This window comes from Sarcophilus harrisii, chromosome 3 (assembly GCF_902635505.1).
Source record: "Sarcophilus harrisii chromosome 3, mSarHar1.11, whole genome shotgun sequence".
Lineage (NCBI taxonomy): Eukaryota > Metazoa > Chordata > Mammalia > Dasyuromorphia > Dasyuridae > Sarcophilus > Sarcophilus harrisii.
Window position 1 is genome coordinate 307,288,306 of NC_045428.1, and position 20,820 is coordinate 307,309,125.

The 20,820-nt window shown below is 34.6% G+C and overlaps 1 protein-coding gene across 5 annotated transcripts in view; it reads left to right on the forward strand.

Moving 5' to 3' along the window:
* Positions 1-20,820, forward strand: part of EPHB1 (EPH receptor B1) — a 705,608-nt gene that overhangs the window by 583,202 nt on the left and 101,586 nt on the right. For 3 of the 5 annotated variants that reach the window (XM_031959775.1, XM_031959773.1, XM_031959774.1), the window contains exons 6-7: positions 5,538-5,719; positions 15,578-15,740. In XM_031959775.1, coding sequence (XP_031815635.1) covers positions 5,538-5,719; positions 15,578-15,740 — 345 coding nt within the window. The remainder of the gene's footprint in view (positions 1-5,537; positions 5,720-15,577; positions 15,741-20,820) is intronic. The other 2 variants (XM_031959777.1, XM_031959776.1) reach the window with 1 other exon arrangement.

Below are 20,820 nucleotides of genomic sequence, written 5' to 3' on the forward strand. Positions count from 1 at the left end.
TATGCCATCTTTTCTTTATTTGCATTCTCAACTTCATTATTACCAAATGTCTTATTGTGGAAATTGTTCTAGTGTAACAATGCTTTCTTGAGAGATAATTTTCCTTTGAAGTACAATGAAATACTAAATCCAACCTTAAGAAACTAAAGAGAATTTTTGTTTTGTTTTGTTTTTGTTTTTCTGGAAATTTCTCTTATTCTGCTATATTTTAGTATGTACAAATTCCCTCCTTTGTGATTTTGATTTTGTCTTATCTAACACAAACATAAATTTGTGTATATGTGAATATATATATATATGTGTGTATGTGTATTCTTGCTAATGTGTGCATATATGTACACATACACACATGTGCACACACATACCCACCAGTATACCTGTACATACATAAATGTATAACATACATACACGGAGATACATAGATATCTATTTGTATATATGTAAAGTATGTATATGAATGCATAGAAATATATGTGCATATGTATACATAGATACATGTAAACATATGTGTTCAGGGATGTGTGTAGATATAGCGATGTGTGTGTGTTTCCCTGCCAGGCTAATCTTTTTCAAAGATTTTATCACTAGATTATACCCCCACTAAATCCTACTATCTGAATGATTCTATCATGCTTATCTCTCTACTCCTTGGCTAAATTTCTTGAAAAATCAGTCTATATTCAGGGCCTCCACTTACCTCTCACTGTCTTCTAAACCTTATACAATTTAACTTCCAAACTCATCGTCCAAAGTACTTTCTCTTATGTTACAAATGATTTATTAATAACAATGCCCAATATTCTCTTCTCAAACCTCCCCTTTTTTGACCTCTCTATAGAATTTTGCAGATAATCCCTCTGATTTAGTTTTTGAGACATCCCTCTCTTCTGCTTCTCTCCATAATCCCTGTGGCTATTCTTTCTCAATAACTTCATCTGGATGTATCTCAAGCCCATTATTAAATGGAGAAGTTTCCCAAGGGTTTATATAGGCTATTTTCTCTTTTCTCTCTCTCTCTAACCTCTCACTTGGTGATCTCATTAGCTCCTGATAATCTAGTTATCTTTATGCTGAGGGCTTCTAGGGGCATATATCCAACTCTAGCCTCTCTCTAGTATCACATCATCAACAGCCTTTTATATATCTTGAACTTGATGTCTCTTAGACATATTAAAGTCAGCCTGTCCAAAGATAAACCTACTGTCTTCTTTGTCTTCACCTTGACAAAAATCCTCTCCTTTGCCCAACTTTTCTTTAATTTTGAGAGTATCACCATCTTTCAAGTCACTAATGTTCAAAACTTGGAGTCAGTCTTTGCTCCTTGTAGAAGGCCACAGATAGTGGGGGAACTCTGGATGAGGTATAAGACCCTTCAGCCCACAGGGAACCTGCTAACAATGTCTGGTTCGGCTTCCCATCTCCCCTAAGGGCTCTTGGCTTTCTTGAGAAGTCTGGAGGTGGTGACAACCTGTGTTGTAATTGAAGCAGAGTGAGACCAGGTGGCAAAAAGTGATACCAGGTGGCAAACTGTGTACAATAGCAAGTTGGTTATGTGGTTCCATATGCGCAGTATATATTTAGCGCATGTGCAGTGTTGCTTTGATTATATAAGGGTATGAGGGTATATAAGGGGGAAAGAACTTGGAATAAATGGATTCTGTATTTCCACCATCCTTGGGAGTCTCACCTCATCATTCCTCCACTAAGACAGTATATTTTAACCACCCCGGCATGGGACATCTAGAAAGCACAGTATATTTTGTCACCCAACTTGGGGGCTCTAGAAAGCAGGACACAACAGCTCCTCAATCTCACTCCACAGAGCTAATCAATTGCAAAATCTTGTTTCTAATCTTTATAGTATCTCTGGTATAGGCTTCTCTCTGCTCACACAACCACGACCTTGGTGACCTTTAACCTTATCATTTTTAATGGAAACTCTTTGAGTGATATCCTTAATTCATCCTCAAGTCTCTACCCATTCTAATCTAGCCTCCATATAGCTATCAAAAGGAATTTTCCCAAAGTTCAATTCTGAATATATTACTTCTTCCAATTTACCAAATTACAAGTGGTTTCTTTTTATTTCCAAGACCAAATATAAACTTTGTTTGGCAATTAAAGTGATTTTAAAAAAAAATTGTCCCTTTCCTATTTTTCTATTCTTCTTTAATACTCCCCCTCCCCAAGTCTATTGTTTAACTATTATGACTTCCTTATTGTAATTCACATATGAAGTTACACTTCCAGGAGTATGCTGGTGAATATTTAACAATCAACTTGCCAGGTGTGTGTTTGTGTGTCTCTCTAGCAAGCAGATATCTCTGTGTATATGTAAATACATACATACACACACACACACACACACACACTCATATACACACATATATAGATACATACATACAACAGACTTTTAGGTTTAATCTGCTTTATTAACATTTTCACCAGCACTTTTTTAAATTTAGACAACCAAAAAATAATAAATTAAACCCTGATTTTTAACACTTTCCAATTTCCAAGACACAAATGCTTACATTTAGTCTTAAAATTTACATACATTTATAATTTATTGTTTTTAACATTTATTTAAATTTTTTTGAGTTTTTAATTCTCATCTTCCTTCCCCTCCCTCATCCATTGAGAAGGCAAGCAAAGTGATATCAATTATACATGTGAAATCATAAAAGCCATATTAGCTCTTATACTTAAATTTTAACAATGGACTCTCAAAAGCCAGTATGATCTTCCTTTCGCACAGTTTTAACCCCTTTATCTTTAGACTAGTTGTTCCCCCACTGGCTGGAATATTCTTTCTTTTGCCTCTTTCAGTTCCCTTCTATGTTCAAGGCTCAACTCAGACATCATCAACTGTAAATCTTTCCCATTTCCTCAATTGATAATATCTTGCCCTCAGGGCCATTTTGTTTCTATGTAACATGGATGTAACTTATATGAATGTATATGAATATGTGCAATACATATATATGTTTGTATGTCAAGAATATATAGTATTTTAGATTGTGTATATTGTATATATTGTATCCATATAAACATATTTATACAATGTAACTTGTGTGAGCATATCGGCTCATAGAAACTATAAGGAGGGAAGGAGAATGGGGAGGGATTGGAAGACAGACTGACAGAGAGACAGAGACAGACCGAAAGAGTACCAGATTAATTTAGAATGTTAGCTCAATTACAGGGCTTTTTTGTTGTTCTTTTTATCCCAGATTTTTCTTAGCACAGTGGTTGACATATTGTAAGTACTTTTTGAAAATACTTGTTGATTATGCCTCACCTTCATTCAATTTTTTTTTAGTTTTAGTATCCTATTTTCTATATTTCCACATCTATATCTCTTTTCTGTACTTTCAAAACAACATACAGAATGATTCTGCTCTTACCTAACCGACTTGATTTCCCCCTACTGTCTTGCAGCCTCCCTTTGCTCTAATCTGGTCACTTTTCTGTGTCCTATGTTGAGTCTCAGTGCTTTCAACCATGCTTAGTCTACCACAAAGACATTTCCTCATCCTTCCCTGAAATTTCACCCACTGAAATCTGATCACTTTTCAAAATTCATCTGAAGTTCCACTTTCTCTGTGAAATCTCCTCTGACCACTTAATCTCACCTTAATCTCCCTCACATCTCAGCTCCTAAAATATTTGGGACCCTGGGATCATAGAAATTGTAGATATGGTAAATATAAGAGATTTTAGATTATCTAATTCAAGCTCCTTGTTCTATAGTTGAAGACACAGGACCCACCCAGTAAGAGGCAAAGTAATGTGTCCAATATCATACATTTCACAAAATGCACCTATACTTACTATATATTGCTTGGAATTGTTTGCTGGTTAAAGGTTTATATAAATTTTATATTAAAAATCAATGTGAACAAATTAAATTTGTTTTTGCCATCATTTACATTTAAATAATGAAACTTTAATGTATAAAATGCTGTAATAATTTTTAATCAGTTTTGAGTCATCATCAAGATTCTTTTTTTATTTAAATTTTTCATTTTTTAAAATCACTCTGTTATCCTGGTGCTTTTTTCTTACATTAAAAAAAACTCTCTACAAAGGTCAGATTTAGTCAGTCACCCACTGTTCCTCTTTAAATTACAAACTTCATGAGGACAGGAATTTAATCTTATTTAAACATTATAAATTTCCCCATATCCTCACAGTGTTCTGCACAATCAGTAAACCCCAGTGGTTCCTCATTACAATCATGATCAAATATTATCTTCTATTCATCAATTCGCCTTCAAAATTGGGCCCCTTCCTATCATGCCAGACTTTTCATGTATTTTACAGTTCTATGTCCTGGCTTCCTTGGCTTTCTTCCAGAGACAGTTCAAATCTCTCCTTCTGCAGGGAGGTTTTCCCCAACCTCTCTGCCCATAGCCTATGCTCACCACTTCATTCTGTATTAATTATATATATATATATATATATATATATATATATATATATATATATATGTGTGTGTGTGTGTGTGTGTGTGTGTGTGTGTGTGTGTATTTCATACTGTTTATATCCCTATTCACATCATAACTAATTTATATATACATGGTTACTAACATGTTTCTCCTAGTAAAATGGGGGCAAGGGCAATTGCTTCCCCTTTCCAGTATTCCTAAGCAAAGTTCCTGGAACATAGTGCTTAGTAAATGCTTTTTGACTGACAAGGCTGAATTGGTGAATATTTGTTAAAACGAATTGGACACATCTGTTGACCTAAGTCTGGCAATGCAGTTGATCCTCCTCCTGTCAATGCAATCTGTCCTCCTCCTTCCCTTTATTCTTAAATTCTCCTCTTTCCATTCTCTCCCCTCTACCTATCTCCACTTAACAGTTGGCCAGGGAGATTATGAAGTACTGATACTAAAAAATGAATTGTAATGAGAAAGCATCAAGGCATTTTTCCTATAATCTTTTTCTCTTCCTATCCAGTAACTGGAAAACAATTAAAATAGCAAACAATTTTAATACATATGTGTTAACTGAGAAGGAATTAGAGAACACTGAGAAATGCATGACCCATAAACAAGTTATCTGGAGAAAACCAACAAGTGTTTAGAAACAAATTGAGATCAGATACCCATGCCACATAGAAAAGGAATGTAAAAGGCTATCTTTCTTGTCTCCAAGCAATGCTCACATTAGTAGCAGTATTAGCTGCTGAAGCAGTCACATAGGTGATTCAGTGGATAGAATGCTGGAACTGGAGTTAAGAAGACCTGAGGTCAGATGTGGCTTCAGATACTAGTTGTGTTATCCTAGGTGAGAAACAATCCTATTTGCCTTAATACACCGCAGAAGAATCATTCCAGTTATCTTTGCCAACCATATAGGATCATGAATAGTTAGACATAACTAAATAACAACAGTAGAGTAGTAGCTGTACACAACTAAACAGAAGGGAGATTGTTGTTTTTGTTTCTTGACTTCAAGCATCTGAGTTTAATTTGTCACTACAAAAATACTTATTTCTGCCCCTGTCTTGTCCTTTCCTCTCTTCACAGCTCCCTCCACAGTTCCCATTATGCACCAGGTAAGTGCCACCATGAGGAGCATCACCCTGTCATGGCCACAGCCGGAACAGCCCAATGGCATTATCCTGGACTATGAGATCCGTTATTATGAGAAGGTGAGCCGGATCTGCACTCCTGACATTAGCAGCACTGTGGGCTCAAGACCAGCCACCGTAAGCCTGAATATAATCAGAAGGGAAAAGGGGAGGGATTGGAGGAGAGTTCCTGAAGGAGGGAAAAGGCAGTGACCTAAGGCTCTCTAGAATTATTTCTTGATGCAGAACTATTTCTATACTGGCAAAAATGAAGTATCCATATGTATATATGAACATTTATATAATATATATGCTTATACATGATCTCTGCACCAGATAATCATTTAAAACATATGTAATATAGGGCAGCTAGGTGGCACAGTGTATAGAACACCAGCCATGAAGTCAGGAGGACCTGAGTTCAAATTTGACTTCAGCCACTTAACACTTCCTATCTCTATGATCCTGATCAAGTCACTTAATCCCAATTGCTTCAGCACAAAAACAAACATATATAATATGTTACAGTATTTATTATATATTTACATAATAAACACTAACAAATATATATTAACATGTATGTATGCATTATACATTCATATATTTTGTGCACTACACACACATATAAAATGAAGGGATATAAGTGCTTTCATGTTTTCTCTATAGGCATAGTAAAATATTTATTAGACCATTGATTGCTCTGGTGTCCTTTATTTGTAGTTAATTCACTGGGACAATAGGAAAAGGAATTCAAATATCATTCACTGATCATCATTTGAGAGTTTTCATCTCAAATCATATGCTAAAGTGGAAACACGTTCACTACTGTCTAGGTAAATCACTAGTTTTGATACTACAAAACAATTTTATTGAGAATATAGCTATATCTGTTGCTTGCTTGATAAAGGAGATCATGGCATCAAAAAAGTCAAATGTGCAATATTGCTTGTAAACTTTTTCTTTTTGGTAGCTAGAATTGCCCTATAACCAGGAGTGCCAACTCTGAACATACTCCATGGGATAGATCTTATTACACTTTCTATACTAATGGCAAATTATTTGAAAAAACAAAACAAACAAAAAACACATATGAGAATGATATTACTTAGGAACTATATGACTGCAGACAAGTCATTCCATTTACTATGGGCTTCATTTTCTTTGCCTCCAAAGTGAGGGCCTTGAATTGTTTCTCTGAGGTTCCTCCCAGCTCTGAGATATCCTCTGATATCAATGTGAAGCAGAAAGAAAAAGTACTGCATTAGGAAATCAAGACCTAAGGGTCTAGCCTCCTCCTCTTGGTCCCCCACCATCCCATTCCACAACTAACAAGATGTAGGACATTGAATATGTCACTTTACTTCTCTAGATGTAATTTTCCTCATCTATAGAATGGAGGTAATTTTATGTTACTATGTTGCCCCATAATTATGAGAGGTAAGGGGTGGTTTTACTATTCAATCACTTAAAATCCTAACTCTACAATCTCTTAAATCTATACTTTTATGAGAAATTTATAAAAAGATATTATTTTATGTGATAGTAAGAATTTCGCTATGTCTAGACAGTATGAGCAATGTACAAGGTTAAGTGATTATCTGCTGCTACCTACAGTACTTTGCAAACTTTAAAGTCCTATATATATGCTAACTCTTTTTATTATTTTTAAACCACAAACTTCACAAAGGCCAAAAGAGATTTTATATGATTGAAATTTTCCATTTTACCCATCACAGGACTCTGAACACAGCAGGTTCCTAATAAATGATTGCTGAATTTTTAAAAATCTGCTGAACTGAGGCTAGAAGCACAATTGATCCAAATCATCCAGGGGATTTGGAGAAGCTAGAATGGAGCTGAATTTGCAATTCTTAAGAGTTGCACATGTGATACAACACTATTGGGGTGGGGAGGATGTCCCTAAAAGGGGGGAAAATCTTCTTTTTTGGTATGTAATAGAGATTTCTTTATTTGACAACCTAGAAGGCAAAAAGCCTTCTGAGTTTACTAGAATGGAATTTAGACTAGTACTTCCTCAGTTATCTGCACAGTTCAAATTTACCAGCAATGTACAAGGGATAATTTCAGCATTACCTAACGAACAAATACATGAACAAAACCTTCCTCCTATTTTCCACCTTCCCCCCTGCATTCTCCTACCAAATATAAACAAATTAAAAAAAAATCCTCCCCTCTCCCCAATCCTATAATTTGCTATTTGTTATTTTGGCCTAAGAATTTGTTCATTTTACCACCAAAATTAACTCACAATATCAAAGCATCAACAATAACTTTAGAAGGATCCAGTCCAATTCCCTCATTTTATATATGAGGAATTGAAACTAAGAAAAGTTAAATGATTTGTCCAGGCTTATACATCTAGTGTGTGATACATTCCCTTTTCCTGAAATCATCTAATACTATTGGCCTCTTCCCTTTATCCATTAAGGTGAATTGGTTTATCAGACCAAATTTTGATAGATGGAGGATGGAAAAAAAATAAAAAACAAGATAGTGCCAATTCTGGGAGTATGGGGGAAAAGGGGACCTGTGGAAGGGAAGGAAGAAAGCAAAATATAAGGTCATGAAAGAAGGCAAACCTTGCTTATTGCACTGGAGAAACGGTGGTATTGTAGGAAAGGATGTTGGAGTCAGAAAACTTGGGTTTGTATCCCAACTACTTATTATTTGTGTGACCTTAGTCAAACAACTTCCTCTCTATTGGCCTCAGTTTTTTCATCTATAAAATGGAAAGGTTAAAGAAAATGCTCTTTGAATTCCCTTTCAAGCTTGAATTCCCATAATTTTTGCCCAGATCAGCCCATTTACTTCCTCTGTGCACTATAATCAAGGATGATAGGTTTTTAAACAAAATGATGAAACAACACTTTTTATCACCTTCTTTCTCACTCTCATACTATCCTACCATCCTGATAGAAGTTAAACTTCCTTAAGGTGCAAGCTGCAATCACTATTAATTCCTGCTACTGAAAGAAGGCTTATTTTCTCTGTTAATGCAACTTCTCCTTCTTGTCTATAATTTATACTAATTACCAACATGGGTATGCAACAGCTCACTGCCTGAGGCAGTTTCTACACCTCAGTGAAGCACATTATTTCTCTAAACTCCAGAGAATAGAGGAGTTTTCTTCAGAGGCAGGGGGATTTCTGTGCCAAGACACCAGCCTGCTCAGCAGTATTTTGGCAAATGATCCTGCAAGTTATGCCTCTGTATGTCACTATGAAACTTTTTGATTGCATTTTGAAATAAAAATCTTTGGCTACTAAAATCATTAAACTGCTCTGAACCATCCCCAGTGTGGTAAAAGGAAAGTATTATATGGTGAAAGTTCTTCAGAAAGATATGAAGGGCTATATAAAAGGATATGGTGATATAAGTTTTTTAAAAATTATTATAGCTTTTTATTTACAGGTTATATGCACGGGTAATTTTACAGCATTGACAATTGCCAATATGGTGATATTAGTATTGGCATTGTTAATATTATTTTGTTATTAAAAACAACAATAATAATACTTTGTTCCTTCAAAAGACCCAAGATTTTTGTTGTAGCCATTCCCTTCAATGATATCTTTCATATCTAATGAGATAATCTTTATTACTGATAAAGAATGTACTTACCTGGTGTTCAACTTTCTAATAATGAGCCTTCCTGAGGCAAGTATAACCAGTCTTCTGAGGACAAAAGTCTGTCACTGGCCCATATTAGAATTCTTTGCAGAAGTGGAGCAATCAATCTGCTAGTATAACAGATAAGAAGCCAAGTTCATCTGCCTATTATTGTTCACTTGATCTTCATTTTCATCATTATTCTCAATTCTCCCAGTCAACTCAATGAATAAAATCACTGAGCCTGAAATGAGGAAAATCTGAGTTCGAATCCTACTTCAAATCCTTACTAAATGTATGATCTTGGGCAAGTCCTCATCTTTAAATGGGAATGATAGCTTCTACCTCCCAGGATTGTTGTGAGAATGAAATGAGATAATATTTGCAAAGTACATAGCATACTTCTTGCTACCTAGTCGGTTCTATGTAAATGCTACTATTATTGTATTATTATTATTGTAATTATTAATTCAATTCACTCAATGAATATTTATTAAGTATGAGCCATAGGATTTTTTAAAGAATGAACACTATACTAGGCACCCAAGATACACAAAGACAAAACTAATAATTCTTGCCATTCAGGAGATTATATTGTATAGGTTTTAACAATACTATTAATTTTATTAACAATATTGTCGTTTTCAATATCTAAATCTCTTAACAGAGAGTAAGTGAGCATTCCTCTCATACTGAGCATCTTGTCATTGCTTCAAATGGATCATCTGAATTATTGCATCCACCCATGTGTTCTGAATTGACCTGTACTCCTAGCTTTAGATGATTGCCTAAAACTCCTGAACTTCAGCTCAGTAAATGCTCATGACTCTAATTTCAAATTCCAAAGACAACTTTGAAGGAATAAATCCTATATGTTTATGTGCTTGCCTATCAATAATAATATACATTTAAACCTTTATATATTAATTTGTAGCTTTATCTTTTGATAGGCATTATCTCATTGAATCCTTCTAATAGTATCTTAATTTAGAAAAAGTATCAGACTGGTAAAGGTTTGCTGAAGCAAAAGAGAGCTGAGATTCAAAACCTATTTCTGACATTTAATCCAGATGACTTGGAAGGAGGAGGGGGGCTATGAGGCCCAATCTGTGATTAGTTGAATGCAAGTGTTATCTGAATTTACGAATTAGGAAACTGATGCTTAAAAAGTTGAATTTTTGCTTACTCAGAACCCTAAAGGATAATGAATAATGAATAATATATCTGTGACTTAAATGCCAAGTTTTTTGATTCTAAGTCAAATGTTCTTTCCAAATCCTCACATGAGTTCCTTATTAATTATCTCTACAGGAGCTTCCTTCTATAAGAATAGATTTTTTTATTATTTTGAATTTTATATTGTTATCTTCCTATTGCCATTTTTAATCTACTAGGCTTCCTTCTCTCTCTGATGCTCTTTTTCTACTCATGCCTTTATCACCTCTCAGTTTCCATTCCCTTGAACAGAATTAATATGCTCCTCACCTCCCTACAAGCTCATTAATAAAGAAGTCAAATGGTACCAAGTTAATGACAGTCCCTGTGGCTTCATCCTGTTCATCTCCTTTCCCATTTTAACACATTTTCATTTATCTTCCCCCTTTGTTTACTCTTGTCACACTTTTCCTTCCTTATATCAGTGCTCATAGGCAAGCTATAGATGGAGAAGCCACATTTGCTTTTGGCTGCCTCAAAGATTAAGCATTTAGAGGTTTAATATATCTTCATAATAATCTCTACTAGTCTGGGCTGGTTCTGGCTTTGGGAATTTCAACCCTTTAAATTCTAAGCTCATTTTCCCAATGAAACTCTATATCAGTACATGATAATGTTTTATGCTTGATAGGTTGGATCAAATGATGAGACTCTAGAGCATGGTATGCTCCTATGTGTTTGTGAAACTAGCCTTGCCAGATATAGTCTTGCCAATCAATTTGCTTTCATTTCCCAAGTCTAAGAAGAGAATGAAGCAATATAGTGTAGATAAAGAAAGTTGGATTCAAATCCAGGAGGACCTTTGTTCAAATCCCACCTTTAACATGATATAATTTTGAATAAAACATTTGCCCTCAGTGCTCTAAGCCTCAGCTTCTTAAACTATGGTTCACAACCCCATATGGAGTCTTGTAACTGAATTGGGGGTGGGAGGTCACAAAATTATAATTTACTCTCAGGAAATGTTTGATTTGTATCCCTATTTTATATACCTATATACCCAGGGGCACATAAAAATTTCTAGGGAGGAAAGGAGCAAGAGTGGGGAAAGTTTAAGAAATTCTTAGAAATTCACCAAGATCTCCTTTGTGAAAAAAAGGGTTTCTTCATCTGGGAATTCCTATATGAATGAAATCCAACCTATAAATTTGATTGGATATAAGCATTGGTCTTTATTTTATATCCAGTACACTTAGAAGAAAGGCAGAGTTCATTAAAATTTGTGAGCTAATGGTTTTTAAGAGTCAGGGAGGCATAATGGATTAAGTAGGCAGACACTGAACTGAGAATATCTAAGTTCATCCCCCAACTCCCACATGCTAGCTATATGACTCTGCACAAGTCACTTAAACTCTCAATGCTCTGTGCAATTCTTAGTAGTATAACTTATAAAGAAAAAGCTGATCTTCACTGAAAGGAAGGAGTTTCTTCACCTGGAGACATTACTCTACTACTTGTCTCCACTACCAAAAAAGTCTGGTAATCAATGCAAATTCCATTATACCAAATGATATTATATATAAAAAAAGATTTCCAAATCTCAAATAATACTCTATTTACATAAATATTGGGTTCAACAGGAGACTTTCAAAAACAAAAGAACCTGTAATTTCAAGTTTGCTTAAATGGGATTTGATCTATTTTTTTAAGGCTACATATGGTTTTTCTCAATTTCACTATATCTGTTGGATTTGCACAAAGAGAGTGTTGATAGATGCTTGAAAAAAGGACTTTGTAAAGGGGAAATGATATGCTAAGAATTAGAATTAGAAAATGTATCATAGTCACCATGTCCTACCTATTGCATAGTGAATATTGCCTTTCTGACTTATGGTTATCTAACCTCTGCTTGAATATGCTCAATGAAGATCCTACTTCTGCCTAGACCAACTTATTTTACCTTTGCCACAATTCTGGATTGTCAGAAAGTCCATCTAAGTAAGCCCAAATTAACCTCTTTGCAAATTCTACTCTTATTTTAGTTTGAATAACATAAAGAATAAAACCAATTCCTTCTTCAACAAAACAGTTCTTCAAATATTTGAAGACAGTAATTCCTTATATTTTTTTCCTTTTTCCTAGTGAAACACCGTTAATTCATTTAGCTACTCTTCTTAGGACATGATTTTCATGGTCCTTACAATCTTAGAACTTGTATATTATCTGGTTTACTAATGTATCGTTTTAAATAAAATACTTAGGAATTAAACAATATATTCCAGAATCCCAAATAAAAAGAGAGGGATATTTAAATCACTTGAAATCTAAGAATATAGACTTGTGATAGAAGTATAATGTAGATCTCATAATTCTATTAAGCTTAATATTTCAAGATTTTAAAAATAGCTATATCATAGTGTTAATTTATGTTGAGTTCACCATCCTAAAATCCTAGGCTTTTTACAAAAGTGTCGGGATCAAATCAGACTTCCTTGTTCCTCCAAATCTGTAATTAATAAATGTTAGAACCTAAATCCCAGGCTTAATATTTATTCCCTAGTGAATTTTATTTTATTGACTTTAGCTCAGGGATCCAACCTTACTTATTGAGATCATTTTTGATCTTGATTCCATAATCTCTAGAATTAGTTTTTGTGCCTGCATTTATCTGTCCTTCTACATATGTATTACCTACTAAATTACTCATTAAAATGTTAAGCCAAAAAAAAGTAAGAGCCCCCCAAAATAAGACCTCCATTGTGATGAACAAACCTTCCTCAAGAAGTTGGTTGGCTAAGATATCTTAATCAATTAAAAAATAAAAACTCTTTATTGAAATCTTCCTGTGTGCTAGGCACCATGGAAAGGAAAAGGATTGAGGGTACAAAGGAAGGATAAATGATGAAAAATATAAATGATGGCCCCTGTACACTAGAGGCTTCTAATCTACTTCGAAAGACAAGATATATACATCAAGCAATTAGAGAGCAAGATAGTTTATGCCATGGTAGTAAATTGTGCAGTACAGACAATTAGCTCAAAAAGATAGTGTCTAATAAGGTGCTGATTTTATAGCACAGCTAATAAGCATGAAAGGAGTTAGAGAAGAAGAGCTTGTTTTGAACCAGAATAATAAAAGGAAGATTTATAGAAGAGGTAAGGACTTGAACTGGGATCTGAAGGATTGACAGATTTGACTGCATGGAAAAATATATATACTTTTCCAGGGATGGAGAATAACATCATTAAACAAAAATACTAACCAGTACAATCAAATACAATCAACACTTAAGGGTCCACTATGTGCCAGGCTGTGAGAATACAGAGTATAAAGATGAAACAACCCCCAACTTCAAGGATATTGCATTGCATTTCCTCTTTTGGAAAGAAAGTCCAGAGGAGAATTTCTAAGGTATAACAGGTAAAAAGGAGGAAGGGAATCATAAGGAGACATATAGAGAGTTCATATTAGAGTATAGAGATAAGAGAAATCAGATAATAAGGTGTTATGAATATTAAAGATAAGAATTTGGAGCTAATCTATCAGATAGGGAGCTGTTTGTCAAATTTTTATTAGAATAATATAATGAAAGCATTGTGGGGAAAATGTTCTGGTAGTCTCTTCCCCTTCCCCCCCACTTTCAAAATGTTAAGAATTTCACCGTGTGCAAATGTTAATTTAACTTCTGGTATACATAATATGAGATCTTTGTCCAACAATGTGTAATCTGATATACTTCTGGAGCCACTGAACCATATCTATATTGACATTCTTTCTATAAATGGAATTTAAAGACACATAGGAGGTTTAGGTATGGTAAAGGAAGATCACATGCCCTACTCATAGCAGCAAACAAAAAAAAAATTTCTGGGCAGGAGTATATCTGCCAGAGAAATAATTGGTCCATAAAAATGCCCAAGTGTCCATCTGGATAGGGAGGGAATGTAGGAGTGGTCATATAATTCAAGAAGATAAGTATCTACTCAAAGGAAAGGGATAGCATCATGACCTGAAGGGTTACTAGAAGAACTCAATATTCAGTGCAAGAATCATACATGTTCAAAAGCATGAGGGAAAGACTGGAGAAGTTAGAGAGATAGGATAGGGAATAAAGAAATGGGTACATGCATCAAGTGAGAAAATGTTTTCAGTCTTTATGGCAAAGTTTGGAGAGAGGGGGGAGGGAGGGAAGAAAGAAGGGGGGATAAGGAATAAAGAGAGATAGAAAGGAGGAAAGAAGGAGAGGGGAAGAGAAAAAGGAGGGAGGGAGAGAAAAAGAGGGAAGAAGGAGAGGTAGAGGGAGGGAATGAGAGGGAGATGAGTAAAATGATTAAAAGGATTATTATTATTAAGGATCAAGTTGAAGTTTGTTGAAATTAATTTGTTGTAATATTGGCAGCTAGCATTTATATATAATACTTTAAGGTTTGCAAAGCACTTTAGATATATTATCTCATTTGATTTAGTGTAGGTAAAAGCATTTTTTAAAAACTCAAATAACCAAATGAGAATTAAATATTCATGTAAAAGATCATTTGACATGCTCTTAGTTCTACCCAATAAGAAAAAATACACATTACATATGATACACACACACACACACACACACACACACACACATACATGCGTTTGTATCATGGTATAATTGATAATTAGCCAATCTCAAATTAGGACAAAGTTCTGTTCCACATATTGGCTATGTGACCCTGGGCAAGTCATTTAAACTCCCAGTATTCTCAGGAAAATCTTTCAAAGTATTGGCTGATCTGAATTGTTCAGGAGAGTTTTCTTACCAGAAAGCTTCTATACTATTGTAATTACAGGTCTACACCAAAAAGGGAAACCTAAATTCAAATAAAATAAAAATATCTTTGGAAAGCAGTAGAGACTCCTCATGGTGACACATTCCAGATATATGTCCTTTCTCTTTGAACAGATCCGATAATCTTTATGAGCAACAAGTCACTGGGAAAGTGCTGACTTCCATTAGTAAAGGGAATTTCCTTACCAGCATTTCCCTACCATTGAAAAAACAGGTCTCATGCCCATCTCTGCTCTACAGTTTATCACATCCCAGGGATAACAAAATTGTTATCTTACCCTATGTGTTACAGAGGAAAACAATCTGATGGAAGTGTTGGTGGGTGGATACATTTCTTGCTTCTCTGTAAGACCAATAAACATTTTTCTTTCTCTCTTTATAATGAAGGAACAGAATGAGTACAACTCTTCAATGGCAAAGAGTCAAACCAATACTGCACGGATTGACGGGCTTCGACCAGGCATGGTTTATGTGGTTCAAGTGCGAGCTCGAACAGTCGCTGGTTATGGCAAATACAGTGGGAAAATGTGCTTCCAGACGCTAACAGATGGTGAGTAGGGTGTTTGGCCAGTGGAAGAAGAGGGTGGGGAGAAAATGCAGAAGAGGACAGAGAGAAATTGCACTGGCTGCTAAAATGTCAACCTATAATTGGGTTTAAGTTAAATTTTCTCTTTAGAGTCCATTTCCCAATAGGATAACTTGGAGAGGACCTAGTGGTATGCGGGCATATCTGATTAATCACCAGCTGGAATAATAATCTGTTTTCAATCTTTTAGTTATATTTCCCCTCCCTTCTACTTCATCCCCAGAATCTAATTGAATTTGGGTTTGAAGCCTCTTTTCACATGGTGAACATATGGGAATCTGTTTACTTGTATATAAAACTGACCTGAACATTCCTGCTATCTAATAAAGCAGAGATCAAATAAGCGACACTTAGAATAGTGACTTTTGAGCAAATGTAAACCTAATCCTAAGTCTTCAAATCACTCTTCATTTATGAGGTACCACTATGACTCTAGAGTCAGGAGACTGGTTCAAAATCTGACTCTACCTATATAAGATTGGCCAAATCATTTAACATATCTGGGACTCATCTGTAAAAATGAGTATGTTAAATAAAATGTTTTCTTAGATCCTTCTTAGATCTAGAGCTACAGTCCTATTATCCATCTCTTCATAATGATTCTAATAATAACAATAGCAGCAGCTACAGCATGTATATAGTATTTTAAGGTTTGCAAAATGCTTTACCAATATGATTTCATTTTATCCACACAATAACTTTTTTCAATATTATTTTATTTTTAAATACATGTAAAAGATAGTTTTCAGTATTCATTTTTAAAAACTTTATGTTCTAATTTTTCTCCCTCCCTCTCTTACCTTCTCCCCGCCTCAACATAGCAAGCAATTTCATAGATTAAATATGTGCCATCCTTTTAAATATATTTCCATATATGTCATGATGTGCAAAAAAAAAAATCAGATCAAAAGAGAAAAAACCATGGGAAAGAAAAAACAAGCAAATAAACAATAATAACAAAAGTGAAAACACTGTATTTCATTCCACATTTGGTCTATAGTTCTCTCTCTGGATGTAGAAGGCAGTTTCCATCTATTAGATTGATTTGAATCAATACATTGTTAAAAAGAGCTAAGTCCATCACAAAATCTTATTGTTACTGACACAATAACTTTTGAAAGAGGGTACAAGTATTATTCCCATTTTATAGTCAGTGCAACTAAGATAGGCAGAGGTTATTTGATTTGTCCAGGGTACTCCCATTTACATAGCTAGTAAATATTTGAGGTCAGATTTGAAGTCAAATCGTCTTGAAGTCAAGTTAGTGCTCTGTCAACTATGTATCTTTAGTTGTCTAAATCTATAAATTTTTTTAAGTATTCCCAAGTTCTCAGGAAGGAATAGGCTCCCTAATGATCTATGAGGTGTAACACCGAGTTCAAATCCAACCTCATCTATTTAATAGCTCTAATATCTCAGGCAAGCAATTTTACCAGTGTGCCTCAGATTCCTAATCTGTTCAAAAATTGGATTTATAACAACCAACACCTAATTCCTAGGATTGCTATTAGTATAAAATGAGGTAATGTTTGTACATTGCTTGTAAACTTTAATATATATGTCTATATTTAATATTGTATATAATATATAATGCTGCATATAATATATTTAATATTATAAATAATATATAATGCCATATAAATACTAGCTATTATAATTGCACTCCTCAATAACCCCACAGTTTAGTTCAAAGAACTCTACTATGAAATATGCACCATTTTCTATTGAAAGTATTCCCAATTCTAACAATGAGGCTTCTATAGAGAAAAAAAAAGTCTCACCTTGCTTTTTCTCAATCTAGTATTTTCATTCTTTTGATTTGTAAGTGTTCTCATTAATAATTCTTAAAGTCTTATTTCCCTAGTTGGTGTTTTCTTTCTTTGTAGCTTTGCCAATGGTTATTTTGTGTGTTCAGATGCCTTTTCCTTAAGTAGAGGCTTAGCAGAGTCTTCCTTTGAGGTATTCAAATTAATCAACTGAGATCCAATCAGCCTTATTCCTTAAGCATTTTAGCTTTTATAGGAAGCAGAAAAGAAAGCCAAGGCAGGATATTGATCTTGAGCTCTTATCTAACATTTTTTTTAAGGTATATTTTAGGTGAATACTATTTCCCTTTAGAAAAAAGAGAAAGGCTAGAGAACTGAAATAGGATAATTTATTAAGGAGCATTCATGATGCTAAAAGTTCCAGTCCCTTCTCTCCCAGAATTTTTAAGCCTTTACATACACATTGGCTTCATGGAATTACCCAGTCTTCAAGGTGAAACATGTGACACTGAGATATGCTGAGAACTATTTCCTATTAGATTAAAAAATCAAAAAGTAACACATTCTCTCGAGAAGGCTATTCTTCTTCAAGTTGACAGATAAGTTGAATAAAGTCAATAGGGAGAAAAATGAAAAATGGTTAAATTGGAGATATTATTCTTAGTTATACTAAACCTTCTTTCTGAACCTCTTGTCAATTGATTATATTACTCAGGCTTGATCCTTCTCATTGCTATATATTAAGCAATGGAATAAATCTTCCACCCCCTTCCCTCCTTCTTTAATTATTTCAGTACCTGGACTACAGTCTTCTTCTCTACTCTCAAATCTAACCCCATCCTCAGAGACTTCAGAATTCAGATATATGACTTTTCTATCTTTCTGATCTCTCAATTCTTCAACTTCCTTAACTATACAAACATTATTTATATCTGAACCTTAGCTACCCAGAGGAATGCTTACCTTCAGACCTCAGTATCACCCCAAATTGTTTCCAGGTCCAAGAATTTGAACTCTGAAATTCCTCTCTGTGCCCTAACCCCTGATTCTCTAACCCTCTTCTCGTGGTTCTGCTCTTTTTCTGTTTTGTAACTTATTCTCCATTATCTCTTGTGTTGATAGTTCATTAATCTTGTTATGGTTTTCATTCCCTCCCTTTATATCTGACCCAAAAGACATCCATTTCAACAGCATTCATTTTTGTTTGCCATATCACAATGTTTTCTCATAATCACTCCAACATAACTTTCTACATAAATGCCATTTCATCACTTGTCTCTATGATTTCACAAAGGTCCGACCCTTATTCCTAAAATGTTCCCCCTCATCTTTCCCACTTGAAGACCCAAGCTCACATGTTTCTGCTCTTGTCCAATTTAGTTTAGAGTTAGAAGAAACTGAATACATCATCCAGTTTAGTGTAATTATTCTGTAGATAAAATTTAGGCTTTGTGACCTACCTGGGATCACCCAGTTAGTGTCATAAATAATATTTCTTTTACATAGACAATTAGCTCTGAGACTTCATTGGATTAGGGAACTCCAAAATGGGAAATTCCCTCTTCCAAGGCTGATCAGCACTTTCTTTTGGATTTACAGTCTTAGAGCAGACAAAAATCTAGAGCATTGCCTAGGGTCAAACAGGCATTGTGTGTCAGAAGCAGGATTTCTGATTCTGAAGGCAGCTCTCCATCTAGTTGCCCTATGCTATTTTTACTTATCTATGTACTTTCAATTAGGTTTTAAATTGCTCATGAGAAGGAGCTGGGTTGTTTTGCATCCTTGAACATAGTAAGCACTTTAAAAATGTATGTTGACAAAAAGTTAATTAAAATTTTAAATTAAAAAAATATACATATTGAATTGCACCAACTACTGAGGTTTACATGGATGATCGTAAATTATACTCATATTGATGTAAGGCTCAACCTGCCTAGCTAAAGTAAATTTAAATGTTGATGTAATTGTCCATATAATTAAAGTTGTTAGGAGAGAGTTGGGAGGGAGAGGGACTAACCTAAGGAGTGGCAATGTGGCTTAGTGATGCTAGCACTGAACTTGAAGTTGAAAAGAGATGGGTTCAAATCCCACCTTTAAAATGTATTACTTGTATGATTGAACAAGTTAGTAAACCTCTCTGAGCCATAGACACAGAACTAATAAATGAAAATAATCTTTGTAAAACTACTTCACAGGTTAATTGTGGGGAAAATACTTTGGAAGCCTAAGCGTTATATAGAGAAAGGTACTGAACCTGGTTTTTTATTGGGGTAGGGAATTCCCTCTACAAATTCAGATTACCATCTTCTCTGCAGATGGAAAGAGTGACCTAGAGCATGAATAGGTACTAAAATCTACTCAGAATCACAGAATCAGTATATATCACCCACATTTAACCCAGGTGTTCCTGAGATTAAGAGCAATTATATCTATGATTCAATACTCCTTATGTGAGACAGCACAATATAGTGGACAGAACATTGGGATAGGTGTCAAATGGTCAGTTCCAAGTTCCAGCTCATAACCTAGGTTAAAACCATATAACACATTTGCTTTTTTTTTCAGTACACAGCCACATAGCCTTGAACTTTGTCATTTTATCTCATTTGGCCAAAGCCTTTATTTATAAAAAGATTAGACAAGAAAATCTTTAATTACTTTCTTGTTCCAATATTCTATGGTTCTACTTTCAAACTTACAAACAAAAACAGAAACTAACAACAACCAAAGCAAACAAACAAATTACCTGTTCTCACTGAACAAGAATTATAATGTGAAAAGGCTAGGAAGTTCAGGCCCCAGTAGGCCTCAGCTTCTATGTGAATTTCTGACTAGATGACTGATGAAACTCTAATTAATGGCTTTTCAAGTGGAATCCAGATATTAATCCACTGTGTGTAAAACACTGTTCTGGATATTGGGTATACAATGACCAAAATTAATCAATTCTTCTTGTGGACTCTAGTAGATAAAGACAATATGATTTTGGAAAGAGAGACATACTGATAATTGTTTGAGATCAGGGTATATTTCACAACACCTAATCTAAAACTAAAAGAAAACTTAGTATTGAAAGATGTAGACTTGAACCTGGGATGTGTTCCTGGAAGTGGAAGTAAGATACATCCTGTGTGAAGGAAGAAACAGGAGATAGAAAGAAAAGCTTGAGAAACAGCAAGTATTCCAGATTGGTTGGAAGGTCACATGTGAGAAGAAAAGTTAAGTGAAATGATTTTAGAAAGGCAAGTGGCCTAAGATCATTCAGGCCTTTTGATATC